The 16912-nt window shown below is 35.5% G+C and overlaps 1 protein-coding gene across 2 annotated transcripts in view; it reads right to left on the reverse strand.

Annotated features, from left to right (window-relative positions):
- PLOD2 (procollagen-lysine,2-oxoglutarate 5-dioxygenase 2) overlaps positions 1-16912 on the reverse strand; it is a 92892-nt gene that overhangs the window by 32731 nt on the left and 43249 nt on the right. For both annotated transcript variants that reach the window (XM_072727075.1, XM_072727074.1), the window contains exons 3-5: positions 13099-13235; positions 3407-3570; positions 230-342 (exon numbers count right to left, since the gene is read on the reverse strand). In XM_072727075.1, the coding sequence (XP_072583176.1) occupies positions 230-342; positions 3407-3570; positions 13099-13235 (414 nt within the window). The remainder of the gene's footprint in view (positions 1-229; positions 343-3406; positions 3571-13098; positions 13236-16912) is intronic.

Here is a 16912-nt window from a genome sequence, read left to right on the forward strand (position 1 = left end):
GGACATTTTCTTTGCATATTGTTCATAGCCACATAGATATGTTTTGGTCCAAGAAAAGAGAATTTTTTTTTCTAGAAATGTTATTTAAAGAGAGTTGACACATCTGAGATGGCTCTTTATTTGCTATTCTATCTGATAACTGCCTAGAATATGGATGCATGGTGGAGCTACAGTAGCCATCTTAAACCTTAAAAAATAGATTACACTGAATATGGAAGCTGTTACATACCCTCTTCAGTGGATCAATGTAAATTTTGGTGTAAAATAGCTGGTCATCATCATTATCCTGGAGATTCCACTGTTGAACTATCTGGTTGATATTCGGAGCATAACCAATAAATCCTGCAATATAACAGAGAGAGATTAGAGAATCAAGTAGTTAAAAACCAAAACTTGTGTGTATTAATTCCATTGACCAGTTGCACAGAGTTGTAAAGCCATTAGGCCTAATCTTTAGGTTGGAATTTTACAGTTCACCATGAAAGAAATAAGTTATTGAACATCCTCTATTTTATATATAAACTATAATAGAGTGAGTTTTTACCACCAACTGCAAATCAAAGACTCTTTTTGAATAAACACATCCTCAAAATTAATGGACACAAGAGAAGGATTAATGTTTTCCAAGGCTCCTAAGGGAAAAAATTACTAGGAAAAGAACAGAATAAGACAAGAATTTTCTTCCTGACCTTCTAAAATGTTCTTTCTTGGATCCTTTGGAGAGGATTCACTGTTTCTGGAAAAAAAAAAATCTCTACTACAGTGGTTTCAGTGTCAGTGCCAGTGATACTAGCAAAATCAAAGGAATGTTGGAAATGTCACTGACTGCAAACATCTCAAAGAAATTCTATATCTAGGACATTTTGGGAATTTTTCCTTTCCTTGAACTAGTCATTATTGTACCTGCTAAACCATTTTCTGGCTAGATTTTATGTGTCATACTCTGGAGAAAGGAAGTCTAAAATTGGATTGTTCTCCTTGGCCTTCAAGCATAAGCATTAAATTTGCCAGTAACAGTTGTCTATAAAAGACACAGACAACAGGATCATTTTTCCCCTGTTTGAATTTTCCTCTGCATTTCAGAAATGCAGCCAAACTGCTATGTTTCATTGACATGCAATACTTTTTAAAAGGAACCAATGTTACTCCTGTGAACTGAAAGAAAACTTATTTTTTTACTCTCAAATTTAAAATTTCCTCATAGGAATAAAAGAATGAAAAGAAAGAAGTCTGGCGATATTAGTATTACCTAGAGAAGACAAAATGAAAACATGCTTAAACCAATCACTGGTTGCTCATTTTTGTTATTTTCATCAAACTAAAAGATCATAAAACACTGAAAAATAGGGCATTCTTAATTCTTATAACCAATCTACTGTGATGAAAATATGTCCAAGTAGTAGCATATGACATTTTCCAATAGCTTATATTACTGTTTTTCAAAAATTACATTTCCTTATCCTTTTTATAAATCTACTTCAATATTGAAAAGAAATTCCATTTTCACAGTATGTGAGATTTCATGATTTATATTTTTAATTAAAAACTGCCATATTATTTCAAAACTAATAAAGTTTATAATATTCTGAAATTTTCCTGATAAATACATTTTCTTTCCATAAGTTTATATAACCATAAACAAACTCTATCCCTTAAATAACTCTCAATATACCTTTTATGAAATTATATAATCTTTTGTTGAATATATTTAGAATCACTTTAATTATTATGACTACAGATAGCATAAAAATCATGTTTCGACGTCCTTATATGATCTCTTTCCCACTTAAAAGCACCTTTCCCTTGATTATACTTGTTCACAAAGGCACTCACTTGCTGGTTTTCTGCTGTTTTCATAGTACTGTGCATCTGTCTGAAATTTAGATTCCTAAAGAGATATTTCACCATCTAGATGAATTTACATATGATAATTTACTACATATGTCATGTTTAGAAAAATTAGTAGATATGAAATAAAACTTCTCCCAGAGGTCTATAGCTAAATGCCTTTTAAACTATCCAGGACTTCGGATAAGTTAAAAGCTAGCCATGTGTTACTGAGAGCCTGACAGTCTGGAGGTAGAAGTGGCACTAATCCATAACCAAGGGTTCAGACAGAGACATCAAGAGTGGGGAACAATCTAGGGAGAACCTTTGTCAGTGAGTAAATGTAAGAGGAAAAGACTGCTAGCTAAGGTGATGGGGTCGGAGTGACCAACCTGAGAAAATCTAGGTTCTGACTTGAATATAGAAGTAAAATCCAAAAGTGGTAGATAGATTGGGAGAAATATAAAATGGTCAAGAGATCCCCAAACAAAAAACTTTGGTTGTACTGAGATGGAGAGAAAAAGTAAGTTGAAACTACGCAATACAAACTGGAATTTAAGGTTTCACAAGGGCAGTATTTACAATGGGCTGACAAACTTCCAAGGTACATCTACAGGAATGGGTTGCTAAAATATTTTGCAAGTAAGGAGAGCTGGAATAGAGTCATCCCAGAGAAACTATATTACTTGCTAAAGATTTCCTTGCCAAAAGTGGCTTAAGCAGAGCCTAGAATCCAAAAATGCTGCTACTTCAAACAGTACTCACTTGAACTAGACTGAATAGTATCAGTTATGTACATGTAAGTCACCAAAAAAAAAAATCTGTTTTCCCAATGTGGCTTGTAAATTCCACCCAACTTGTTCAACATGTTCCCCATCCTATTTGGTTATGTCTTCTGGTCATATGTTTATATTAATCTCAGTCTAAGGAAAACATTTTGGAGTCGTAATAATGTCCAAAGTCAAGTTTTATTTTATTTTTTGAAAGGAGAGAGAAAATTTTGTTCCTTTAATCCATGGTGGAGTAGCTAATGCAGCACTTTATACCCAAACATTCAATGCTGAACCTTTTTGACTAGGGATTTCAAAACAAATCACTCATTTACTCTGATATAATTTAAAATATAGATAAAATTAAGTAATGCCCATTTTTTCAGACACATGATTGTAGTAAAGGAACTTTTTCCTAAGTAAAGGAACTTACTACATCCATTATGCTAGAGCCAGATAAATCTCAAACTGTAAGCAGAAGATTATAGTGTTTCCTTGAACTGAATGTCTTTAGGAGAAATCATTCAAATTTGGGGAACATGGGTTTTCCCACTTATAATCTTGAAATGATAACATTTACACTGCTTGATTTTGTTAGGAGCATCACATGCTACAATATGTGGAAAATTTTTTGTCAACCACAAATTACACAATGGATTCTAAATTGATATAATTTTTCATAGTAATAAGAAGATAATAGTGTTTTAAAGTTTCATTGTCTATAGTTACATATACAAAAAAGATTGTTTCATCAATATTTATAATTTTCAATCACTAGCATTAAACTTCTCTGCCAGCAGCTTACCCACCTCCCGAATTCAGGTAGCGTTTCCCAATGTGCACAATGGGATACTTGTCTGCTAGTCTTTTATCTGGCCACAGAATTCCATCTGCTGCAAAGACCACTTTGTGGTTTGACTTTTGGAACTTTTTTAGAACCTCTTCTGGACCACCAGCAAATATGACATTAAAGCTGTTTAATGAGGGAGGGAAAAAAAGTTTTAAAATACACTTATCAGAATTTAGGCACGTAAACCAAAAAATAATCACTAATAAAGTTAGAATTTAGAATCCAACAGAGAAGATTAATACCAACTATTTACAGAATCCTCCAATTTTCCCTCAATTTAAACTAAATAGATTAAACTAAATTATTAATGTTTACATATGTTGGCAAATGAAGTCCAAATAACAATTTTTTTAGTACTCGTCTTAGTATTCCCCAAAATCCAAATGCTAAATCAGTGTTGAAAGGTTAAAAAGTCAATAACTCGCTATAGAACTTAATGATATAGACACAGTCATTGAGAGAGCAGCCATTACAACTGCCTGATGTTTCAATTTACTTTGTACCCATTCATTATAATTTCTGAAGATTTGATTATCTTTCACAAAATGTGTCACCTTTATAAATTTATATTTGAATCACTATTTAGCCTCAAATCTTAAAAGTGTTCAGACAAGTACATCTTTTTAAAGCTCAATAAATTTGAAAAAAATTGTCTAGAAGTTGACACTATTTTAATATCTATGGTTTCACTGATTTTTCCGGAGACATTATTCACAGAATGACAATGACTTAACAAAATATGAAGTGTAAAAAGCCACTGCTTGATATGCTTCCCGTCTGCAATAAATTCTTTATTCTTATCACAATCACAAATACTTTTGCATCCTTTATTATTTTCACATCAGAGTGAAAACCTCTGGCCAAAAGTTTCTAAAGATGATAATTTAATGACCTAACATCCCAGGTAGCAAACAATAAGAATAAACTAACATTCATGAATTCAGCACCAAGTCTTCCCAAGAGTCAACAGATAGTCCAGATGCACTGCTGTGATATGTGAGTGGAGGAGTAAGGAGGCCGGCTGTTCCACATGCCTTGCCCAGCCAGACTCGCTCTCAAAGAGCTTGTTAATATGCCAGGATAGTGGTAACACATCAGGCAACGTTTAATGACTTTCTATATATGAATTATTTTATCAAAATAAAACACATTATCGCTCATCTCTATGAAAGTAAGAACCCCATGAAGTTTTAAAATTACTTCATACTTCAGCAAGAATAGTATAAGCTTATACTTGTGGCAGAGATGCTAACTGACCCCACAGGAATCCTGCTAAAGATGACCCTGAAGCTAGATATGGCCACATGCCTAAGTCTGTGCAGTGGAATGTGAGCGGAACTGGTGTGCTTCTAAAAACTCCAGGTCGGCCCCTCTCCTCCTTCCCTCTTTTTCTTTCCCTTTCATGGTGAACTATACTTTACAAGTAAAAAATACCTGACATACATGCACCTTCATCATATAGTCTACTTCTGAATCTTAAAGCAAAACAAAACAAAAAATAAGAGAGTTAAAATGTTACTGATGTGTAACTAAATTTAGTAATTGTGCCCAGCCATTTTTTTTTAAAGTAAAAATATGGTTGGAATCAGAGAGATAGACTATTTCTTTTCATTTTATATTGTTCTGGAGGATTTTAATTTTATGATTTTTTTTCTTCAGTTACAGAAAATATGATCTCAAAAATAAAACATATCTATACAAACATATTTTGATACATAGTTTTCTCTTTCTTCCGGAACCAATAGACAAGCTTCAGTTAATACTAGTAATAACATATTCATAAAGGGACTCAGAGAATACAATTTGAAGTCCGTTAGTTGGGTTTCTAAATTTCAGCTCTGTCATGTGCTGTTACCTTAACCCAGTTACTTAAACTCTTTATGCTTCAGTTTCTTCATGAAGAAAATGGGGGAAGGCAGCACCTATCTCATCAAGTTATTGAAAAAAATAAAAAAAAATTTTTTGAAAAAAATAAAAATTAAGAATATCAGGCACATTATAAGCATTCAATGAGGTTAGAAATTAACATTATTGTTACTAGAAGAAAGAGACTCCAGTCATAGGAGAGGCAGGAGGTAAAAACTCACTTTTAAGTTTATACCAATCTGTAGTTTATTTTTTTATTTATTTTTAAAGATTTTATTTATTTATTCATGAGAGACACAGAGAGGGAGAGAGAGAGAGGCAGAGACACAGGCAGAGGGAGACACAGGCTCCATGCAGGGAGCCCGATGTGGGACTCGATCCTGAGTCTCCAGGATCAGGCCCTGGGCTAAAGGAGGCGCTAAACCACTGAGCCACCAGGGGTGCCCTCCAATCTGTAGTTTAAAATAATTTTATTTGGGGGGACCTGGGTGGCTCAGTCCATTAGGCATCTGCCTTGGGCTCAGGCTGTGATCCCAGGATCCTGGGATCCCACATCGGGATGCCTCCTCCATGGGGACCCCTGCTTCTCCTTCTGTCTCTGCCTCCCTTTCTCTCTGTCTCTCGTGAATAAATAAATAAAATCTTTAAAAAAATAATTTTATTTTTATATACACATGTTAAGATAAATTTTAAATCAGAATAAATGTGTTCTGACTAAAACCTCAAACTGACTTTTCTCTGTTGATTTAAAAACTGAATTAATCTGACTACACAAAATAATATTTATAAAAATGTATCAATTGCCTCTTTTTCTTATAAATATGTACAACTTAGTTCTTCAGTATGAGCACTTCAGATTTCTGCCCACTAGGATAATCCTGTCTTTTCAAACAGGGTTATTTTCCTGAAGACTCCTAGTTGTTGACATATTTTTTTTTTAATATTAGGGGATTAGGAGAGAAGACCAATGTCATGGGTAATTGAGCCATGAGAGGCAAGGCAAATAAATCAAACCTCTGGGACAGAGACTGTCCTCTAAGTTGCAGAACCACCCTAACACACTGTCTGGAGATGAAAAATAAGGCTTACCATGTCAGAGAATCACATGTTTGGAGACTTAGGCCAAGTGATTCAGAAATTTTGCAGGCAGCATTTTGTCTTTAAAAGTAAAAATGCACATTTGGAAAGTGAATATTTTCTGTCTTTATAGCCCTAGTGAAGGATACAGTATCTATACTGTGTATCTCAAACTATTAGCAAAAGCTAGTAACTTGAAAAGGAGGATTTGTGGCAACTTTTACTTTTATGATTTAGTAGTTTATAAGCATGTACTACCTTCATAACAAAAAACAATTATTTTAAAGTAAAATGTAAAGGCAAAAATTATGTTCACATAATTCAAGTAAGACTGAATAAAAATTTAAGGCTGCTAAAATTTCCCCATCTTATTTTAGTGGCATTGTCATTTTTTTAAGTACTTTAGAAAAGTTTTCTGAATTGATTTGAAACTTTTCAAAGGGCAAGCAAGTTTTTCTACTTAAAATTACTTTGGCTACTGTAACCCAAATAATCAAATTTTAAAAAAATGCACAACGCTCACAAAAATAATTCTCACGGGAATTTCGTCCATTTAAATATGAAGAATAAAATAAAATTTTCCATAGTTAACTCTGGTAAATACTCCTGCGTCCTGCAAAAACCATAAGGTCCCACCTTATGTGGTCATATTGAGTTCTCTAACAGACATGTCAGCGTTCTATCTCCAACAGGTCATTCAAAACTTTTACAAGCGTTTGTCCTTCTGTGTTTCCTGTTTCTGTGGCACCATCAACCACCCAGTCACCCAGGGTGAAAATCTTTCTTCCAGCCTTGCCTCCTCCCTTTCTACAGCCTCTTTCATCAACTATTTCGCCAAATCCTATTGATTCCATCTACTTAATCTATTCAGCATTCAAATCCTCTCCACTTTTCTAGAAGTCACTGGACTAGATTAATTTAAAAACCCTATCAGCCCCCACATTACCTATCTCCTTCTCACTTCTGATAAGGATTATCTAACAAACTCTCCTAAAAACGATTCCAGCCTCCAGACTGTATCAGTGGTTCTGAACTAGGTTTAAAGCAGTACTCTGCCAATATTTACTATCTAGCCTTTTACAGAAAATACTTTTGGCTTTGAGGATAGTATTTTCTACATTGCAAGGACATAATTCTACAGTTGTGATGCAAAAAGTAGCCAGAAGCAATGAACATAGCTGTGTTCCAAAAAAATTATTTATAAAAACAAGCAGTGGGCTGGACCACGGTTTATCAATCTCTGACCTTGGAATAACATCTAAATGAATCAGCAATACAATAATAACTTTCTATTAAGTAACCTGTTCTGAAACTAAACTGAATTATTTGATCTGTCATCTGTTTACTCATGATGTTCCATCTGCTTAGCACATCGTTTCTCAACTGGGTCCACACCATTCACTCGAGATCTATTTCAAATCTTACCTCCCCCTAAAAACTCATCTACTTGATCACCTAAATGGAAAAGAGCATTTCCTTCCTTCTAACTACCATAGCTCTGTTCCTCTCTCCTTTCATGCAACATTTGATTTCTTGCTTTTCATGCTGGGGATACCTACCGTATACTAGACTGCCTGTTCTTCCTTCATATGTCAGATTAACATCTTTACTCACATGTGTAGTCCCCCTAGCCTTGTATTTTGAGGATAGTCAATAAATATTTGTTGAATGAATGAATTAATTAATTAATTAATGAGTCATCCCAGTCTTAACAAGAAGCAAAGGCTAATGGGTAGCCAGAACAGAAAGCAACAGAAGAGTTCCCTAATTTTATTTATTTGTTCCTCCACAATCCAACACTTTCTTCATCATCACTGATGTAAACCTAATCCAAAAGCTATAATCATCCAACTATTAGCAGCTAGTGGTTAAAAACTTAAAAGTCTAATGAAACTGAATCACACAAGTAGCAACATACCTGATATTTCTTGTCCTTAATTATGCTCTTGCTGTAAATATATATCTGTATTTCCATAGATAATACCACAAACCAAATACTATGAAACCACTCCCTCTCCCCCCTCCAAAAAAGGGCAGCTAAAATTGTGAACCAGGGGTGCCTGGGTGGTTCAGTTGGTTAAGTGTCTGCCTTCTGCACAGGTCATGATCCCAGAGTCCCAGGATCAAGCCCCATATTGGGCTCCCTGCTCAGCGAGGAGTCTGCTTCTCCCTCTCACTCTGCTCCTTCTCTCTCACTTGCTCACACTCACTCCCTCAAATAAATAAATAAAATCTTTAAAAAAAACTAAAACAAAACAAAACTATCAACCAGGGGACACCTGGCTGGCTCAGTCAAGGTAAAGCATGCAACTCTTGATCTCAGGGTCACGAGTTTGAACCTCACGTTGGGTGTGGAGCTTACTTAAAAAGAAGAAATAAATATTTTCTAACAACAACAGCCCAGTTAAACTTGCAACATAAATTACAACAAAATCATAGTACAGAATGATAAATACATTTACTGTAAGAGTTTTGAAGGAAGGGGTAGGAATCAGCTCTTAAAAAGTGGGTACTATTTTAAAAACTAAATTATTACTGAGAGCCTTTTTCCTCCAAATGGTATATACTTTCATTTCCTATACAGAATTCTTACTGAGGCTGAGCAGAGGTAGGAGTCAATGAAAACAATGTCGGGCTGGAGAGTCACCTCCTCCCGACTGAGTAGCTAGTGCTGGAGTAACACCTAACAAAGAAGGCAGCCAAGGTGGGAATGCTGGCAAGACATCAAACCGCTCAAGCTGTTAGCTACCTGTGCAGCCCCAAATCACCACGATTTGTTGTTTCAGGGTCAGTCTCCTTATTGGTAAAATAAATAGTGAAAGAAAAGTTTCACTATTATAATAAATAAATGAAAATTAAATAATATTAATTATTAAATATTAAAATAAATAAAAAGTCCCCTCTGCTTGTATAATTAAGTTTATCTCTGCAACATGAGAACTTTCAAATCTAACACATATTTAGTACACACACAGTAAGTATTCACTAAATTAATAAGGGAATCTAAAAAAAACTTTAAAAAATTCCCAAAATTTATTATTATGCAGCTACGATATGCCAAATACAACATGTACAGAGCTGTGGATAGAAAAACATATCCGGGGGCAAGATTTCTGTATTACTCAGCCTCCTTGTCTGACTCCATTTCCAACCACAGTGGCCAGCACTATATTTGGCACATAGCAGATACTTGATACACATTTACTCAAAAAAACAAACTCAAGGAGTTGGCAATCTCATTTGGAAAAAATTATATGTGTATATATATATATGTGTGTATTATACACACAATAAATATTTGTACATGTACACACAGATACAGTCAGGCAAATTAATGCCATATAAGAGTATCATATATCAATTTACAGATAGATAAATAGATAGATAACATATATAAACATCCAATGCTGTTTTTGCATAAAATTTAATTCTTCCTCATTCCAACATATCCACTAATATACTCAGTAAATATTAATAAGAACATTTGAGCAACTTGAAAAAAACAAGACACTCATTTCCTACATAATTCCTAAACATATTTCAGACTATTCTGGATAAGCCAGATGGCAGTACAATATATTTAAGTGACAGCTAATGATTTCAACCTTTCTTTCAAAAAAGGAAAAAAAGAAAAAAGCAATACTGAAACTAAAAACTCATGTATTTTGGCCTTCCTTCATACTAATATAATGAAATGTTGTCCATTGCTAATGACTAGGTTCTTTGTGTCTGCACACTTAAATTGTCATCACTGCCAGGAAGGAGGAGCCCATCAAATAAACCTGCCATAGTTGATTAAAATTATAGCCATCATACTTGAAAAGCATTGCTTTCAGAAAATTTTTATTCTGTCTTCTGCATAAACTATGTAAGTCAATATAAAATGCAAGCATACTGTGTACATAATCTTAACTATAAAAGGTATAAAATATTTACTTCTTGGAATAAAATAAGATAGTATCTGGTCACATCTACAGAATGTACCCATATAAATTATACTTAGTAACAACAAAATCATAAAAATATTTTTATAAACAGTTAACAAAATGACCCAATAAAACATAATTTTTGACAATTTTCTAAGTAAATGATTCTAAAAAGATTATGCCAACATGCGAGGTTTTTTTAATTCCCAAGTTTTTTTTAAATTATATTTACATACACATATACATACTACAGTATGAAATAACTTGAAAAAATTTGTGGTACACTCTCATATGGATAGTTTCAGTTTTCATTTTAAGAACCAAAATCTTTGCCAAATATTTGGTTTTATCTAAATTAAATATTATAAATGCTACCTTATAGAATACATTTATAAACATCCAATCTCTAATTTTATTTTATTATTTTATTTTTTAAAAGGTTTTTATTTATTTATTCATGAGAGACACAGAGAGAGAGGCGAGAGAGAGAGGCAGAGATGTAGGCTAAGAAAGAAGCAGGCTCCCTGCAAGGAGCCTGATGTGGGACTCGATCCCGGATCACACCCTGGGCCAAAAGGCAGATGCTCACCTGCAGAGCCACCCAGGCTTCCCTACTCTCTCATTTTAAATGTTCATCCAAAAGTCAGTTTAGAATACATATTCCCATGGAAGCAATGTTATAAAATTGTTTCCAAATTAATTCACAAAAACCTATCTAAAGAGCACAAGGGAGTATTTGGAGGTATTCTAAAGGGCACCTGGGTGGCTTAGTCAGTTGAGCATCTGACTCTTGATTTCAGCTCAGGTCATGATCTCAGGGTTGTGAGATTGAGCCCCACGTCTAGTAACTTGTTTAAGATTCTCTCTCTCGGAACACCTGGGTGGCTCAGTTGGTTAAGCAACTGCCTTCGGCTCAGGTCATGATTTCAGGGTCCTAGAAACAAGCCTAGCATCAGCATCGTGCTCCCTGCTCAGGGGGAGCCTGCCTCTCCCTCTCCCTCTGCCCCTCCTCGCCCCTCTGCTTGTGCTCTCTCACTCACCCTCAAATAAATAAATAAAATCTTTTTTTTTAATTTTTTATTTATTTATTTATGATAGTCATACAGAGAGAGAGAGAGAGGCAGAGAAACAGGCAGAGGGAGAAGCAGGCTCCATGCACCGAGAGCCCGACGTGGGATTCGATACCGGGTCTCCAGGATCGCGCCCTAGGCCAAAGGCAGGCGCCAAACCACTGTGCCACCCAGGGATCCCAATAAATATAATCTTAAGAAAAAAAAGATTCTCTCTTCCTCTCCCTCGACCCCTCCCCCACCTTTCTCAAATAAATAAATCCTACTGTTGCCTTTTTTGTCAAGCTGGGTTTTAACATATCATCTAAATAAACACAATCTCAAGCAGTTTTCAGATACCTCAAAGTGTCCCTTTCTTAAGACAAACGACTGGCACCTTATTAAATCAGTTACTTCCAAGGCTAAATCTTAGACTGGGAGGGTGGGAGGAGGTGGAATGGAGCAGGAGAGTAAAGGTAGAGGTTCAGAGGTTCTTCTGAAAACACAAAAGGAGGTTTGGGGATCTAAAACCATTACCGGCACATAAGTGGCAACTTTTACAAGGAGAATTTACCTCAAAGTCAAAATCAAAATGTACATGTGGTAAATTCAAGCTGACCAAAATGGTTGTTTGAAATCCACAGTAATTTTAAACCAAAACATACTCAATATTTAATCTAAACAGTTATTATGAACTTCCTTCTCTTTTTCTAAGGATAAATATATATATATATATATATATATATAATAATAGAGTCTGCATAAAATTCCTAGTACACAAGCTCACACCAGCTATCCCACATTTCATGTTGCAAGAACAGGTTAGCTATAAGCAGAACTTTATTTCTTTCCTAAGAGACATTAGGGAAATTCTAAAGAAGCAAGTGTACAGACCCTCCCCACTTTTAATGGTTGATGGCACTAGGGCTTCTTTATGTCTATTTTCATTTCAAAAATTATGCCTTTCTTATTTTTATATTTGCATAAAAAGTATTACTCTTTCTTTTATCTGTTATAATTTATGGTTTGGGATTTTCAAAATAAGGGAGAGTTATAAATAGATTTTCCTAAGTTATAGGGGGAAATGCGTGGGGATTTGAAATGAGCAATCAATGACCAAAAAATAAAAAGGTAGAAAAAACAATGGGAAAAAAAAAAAAGGTAGCAACTAGTAATGACTCATGACAACTTGATATAAAAACTTGTAGAATGAAGGTAAAGAAGGACAGTAGACACTCGAAACCAAGAAGGAAAGTAAGACAATATACAAAAGATATTCACACGTTAGAAAGGCTTTTCTTTTAAAAAAAAAAAAAATAGGCTTTCTCATTTCTCACTTTTAACTTTTCATGATCTGTTTCCTCCTGGTTGACCATAATCCACTGATTTCTCACTTTTAACTTTTCATGATCTGTTTCCTCCTGGTTGACCAGAAACCACTGAGTTACTCTCCTCAATAGAAAAGCTCAACATGATCTTTCTTCCATCTCAAGTTAGGATTAAAACATGAATTTCACAAAAATGCTAACTCTGCCATGTTTTCTCATTGTCTCATCAGAGTGAACCGATTACATAATGATGTCAGACCACGGCTTTATAAGTAAAACCTACTTTTTAAAACAATGATTCCTTATGAATGAAATAATTTAATCTATAATCCCCAAATTTGAATTTTGATACTTTTTAAAAATAATTTAATGTATACTTAAAAATCTATAGATTATTTCTCTTACCATTCAGTAAACAAAACAACCAAATCCTCTTGATCGGCATAATGTTCCATGACTTCTTTCATTAATCTCACTTTTTGGCCACCTCCAATACTATTAATTCCATCACCACCTCTCCACTCTTCTCCTTGACCCAGGACCTATAAATGAAATCAACATTCATCACTGAGCAAAACTCAAGTTATCACAGTATCATAAAAGCTAGAAGTCATTAGGAGCTTGTACAATATTACACAGTATCTACTCTTTAAACATTTCACTAAATCACTGAATCATGGTGCTACAGAGAAAAACACTTGATGCAGAAGTCAGGTCATGATTCTTCAATGTTATCTACTCACCCCATAAAATATCGTTCCCAATTTTACCATTTCAAAAGCAGAGTCTAATCCAAGGAGGTCAAAGGGTGGTTTGGGGGGCGGGGCACAGATAATAGTTCTCATATCTTATTTCTATTTGTTCAGATAAAATTTAAAAAATACAGAAACTGTCCATAACACTTTTCAATCTGGCAGAAAATCTGTATGATGAACACTGAGAGTCCCTGAAGCTCAGTAACCTCTGGACAGGACCCTTAGGTGATTTACCTACTGAATCAAATGGGTTGTTCAAAGAAAGAAGGCATTAGGTCAAATGTCACCTTTTTTACTTTATAAGCCTTAAACTTACATTATCCTCAAAAGCTTAATAATAATTTGCCAATGTAAGAAATTGCCTAAGCACCATTAACCAAAGCTAAACTTGTAGCTGTTCTCCTCACTTGCCTTAGACGTTTACCTAATGCCTCCCACATTAGAAGTGGATGGAAACTCTGGGCTGCTTCCATAGTTTGGTGATTATAAATAATGCTGCTATAAACATAGAGGGACATGTATCCCTTTGAATTAGTGTTTGTATTTTGGGGGGTAAAAACCCAGTAGTGCAATTACTGGGTTGTAGGGTAGTTCTATTTTTAATATTTTGAGGAACCTCCCTACTATCTTCTAGAGTGGCTGCACCACTTTGCATTCCCATCAATAGTGCGAGAGGGTTCCTTTTTCTCCACATCCTTGCTAACACTTACTGTTCCCTTGTTTTTTATTTTAGAATTCTGACTGGTGTGAGATGGTATCTTATTGTAGTTTTGATTTCCATTTTCCTGATAATGAGTGATGTTAAGCATCTTTTCATATATGTGTTGGCTATCTGGATGCCTTCTTTGGAGAAATGTCTGTTCACGTCTTCTGCCTATTTTTTAAATTGGATTATTGGGGAGATATTGAGTTGTATTAGTTCTTTATATATTTTGGATACCTAACCTTTTATTGGATGTATCATTTACAGATACCTTCTACCATTTAGTAGGTTGCCTTTTAGTTTTGCTGCTTATTAGAAAATAAATATTATTAGCTCCAATATCACTAAACACTGAACCAAATATAAACCTGTCTGGCAAAGCCCATGGGGCTCCTATTAGCCTCAGATCTCTAGTTATTACTTCATTACCACCTTTATTGCAGGTTACTGTCACTTAACAAGTTTTGGTGTAGTATCAAAGAAGAATATCTAAGATGACCTGAAATGACTGTTCAGATACTTACAGAAAAGAATTTTTCATATTCTCCAAACATAAAATATGGATAGAGACTAACAAAAGTCAAAACTGATGTGGATCTGGATTCATATTGGGGCTAGTCTAAAAGAATTATTAGCCTAGAAGAATTATTAGTTTTTGCCCCAAAACTGGCCTCCACTGGCGCTATGACTTGTTACACTTCCACTCCAAAACCCTTCTGGATTTTTCCAATATCACAGTAATACCAGACCAGCCACATTCAAGAGCCTAGTCTGTGCAACACTCCATGCTAAGTTCTATTCTCTACTTTCTTTCCACTCCATCAGTGTGTCAGACTTTAGTATGCATCAGAATCATGTAGAAGGTCTGTTAAAACACAGACTGCATTGGGGCACCTGGGTGGCACTGTCTGTTAGCTGTCTGACTCTTGGTTTCAACTCAGGTCCTGATCTTAGGGTCGTGATATCGAGCCCCACATCAGGCTGTGCACAAAGTGAGGAGTCTGCTTGAGATTCTCTCCCCTGTTGTCCCTCCTGCTCATGTGTGTGTTCTCTCTCTCTCAAATTTTAAAATAATAATAAAATAATAATAATAATAATAATAATAAAAAAATACAGGGTCCTACTGTGTCTAGCAGGGTCCTATAGCCAGCGTTTGTAATTTAGTAGGTCTCATGTCAAGCTTAAGAATCTCCTTTCTAGGGATGCCTGGGTGGCTCAGCAGTTGAGCATCTATGCCTTTGGCTCAGGGCATGATTCTGCAGTCCTGGGATTGAGTCCCACATCGGGCTTCCTGCATGGAGCCCGCTTCTCCCTCTGCCTGTGTCTCTGACTCTCTCTCTTGTGTCTGTCATGAATAAACAAAATCTTTAAAAAAAAAAACTCCTTTCTAACAATTTCCCAGATGATGCCGATGTTGGTGGTCTAAGGTCTACACTTTTAGAACTATTATGTTTCATAATTGGGAAGACAGCAAAAGTCACTCAAATGGGCTGGGTCCAAGATCTGACATTTCATAGCTATGTACCCTGCGGCACCTTTTCCTTACCTAGAAACAAAGTTATATCTAACATATATACATGGTTTCAACAGTATACAACATATAAAGCTTCAAACAGTGCTTCACATATAAGGAACATCCCACACTCTCCCCAGTCCAAACTCTGAAGATCCCCCTTATTGGATTTCAGCATTATTCAGCATTAATTTACCCTGATTTCTCTGTTACTTCCATATGCCTATCAGTACATACCACTATATTTTTCCACGATCCTAACAAACTTTTTTTTAAAGATTTTATTTATTTATTCATGAGAGACACAGAGAGAGAGAAAGAGAGAGAGAGAGAGAGAGAGAGAGAGAGAGAGAGAGGCAGAGACACAGGCAGAAGGAGAAGCAGGCTCCCTGCATGGAGCCTTGACGTGGGACTCAATCCTGGGACTCCCGGATCACACCCTGTGCCAAAAGCAAGTGCTCAACCACTTAGCCACCCAGGCGTTCCATCCTAACAAACTTCTAACATGTTTATCATTTATCCTGCATTAAACATCTGGTTCTTAACACTAGATCTCTTTTCCAGCAGTGTTTAGCCTCCTTAATAGCTGCTCTATATTAACATCTGTACCTAGTCTCCCAGGGGTCATGTAAAGGAATACTACCGGGGATCCCTGGGTGACTCAGCAGTTTAGCGCCTGCCTTTGGCCCAGGGCGCTATCCTGGAGTCCGGGGATTGAGTCCTACGTCAGGCTCCTGGCATGGAGCCTGCTTCTCCCTCTGCCTGTGTCTCTGCCTCTCTCTCTCTATGTCTATCATGAATTAAAAAAATAAAAATAAAAATAAAAATAAAGAAATACTACCTTTTTTTCTACATTACATACTACAACAGCTCAGTTTTTCTCTAAGCAAAATAATCTTACTCCCTTTTTGTTTTTAAGTTGTGTTTTGTTTGGTTGGTTAGTTTTTATTGTTTTGTTTTGTTTTTAATTTTTGGTTTTTTTTTTTGTAAATATGTTCACTTTGTTTGTTGGTTTGTTTGTTTTCCTGCTTGGGATACCCCCCCATCCACCGCTTATTTGTGGAAAAGACTTGGTTGACCTCTATTAAAAAAAGAGAAGTAAATAAAAAAGGAAGGCCCTTCACAATCAGTTCACTAGTTATATCAAAGTCCCCAGGTTTCCTCTGATTATTTATCAATGAGATATTCTCCTGGAGGTCAGTCTTCTAAAAAGCCTTTTTGTGGGACACCTGGTTGGCTCAAGGATTA

Source organism: Vulpes vulpes, chromosome 11 (assembly GCF_048418805.1).
Source record: "Vulpes vulpes isolate BD-2025 chromosome 11, VulVul3, whole genome shotgun sequence".
Lineage (NCBI taxonomy): Eukaryota > Metazoa > Chordata > Mammalia > Carnivora > Canidae > Vulpes > Vulpes vulpes.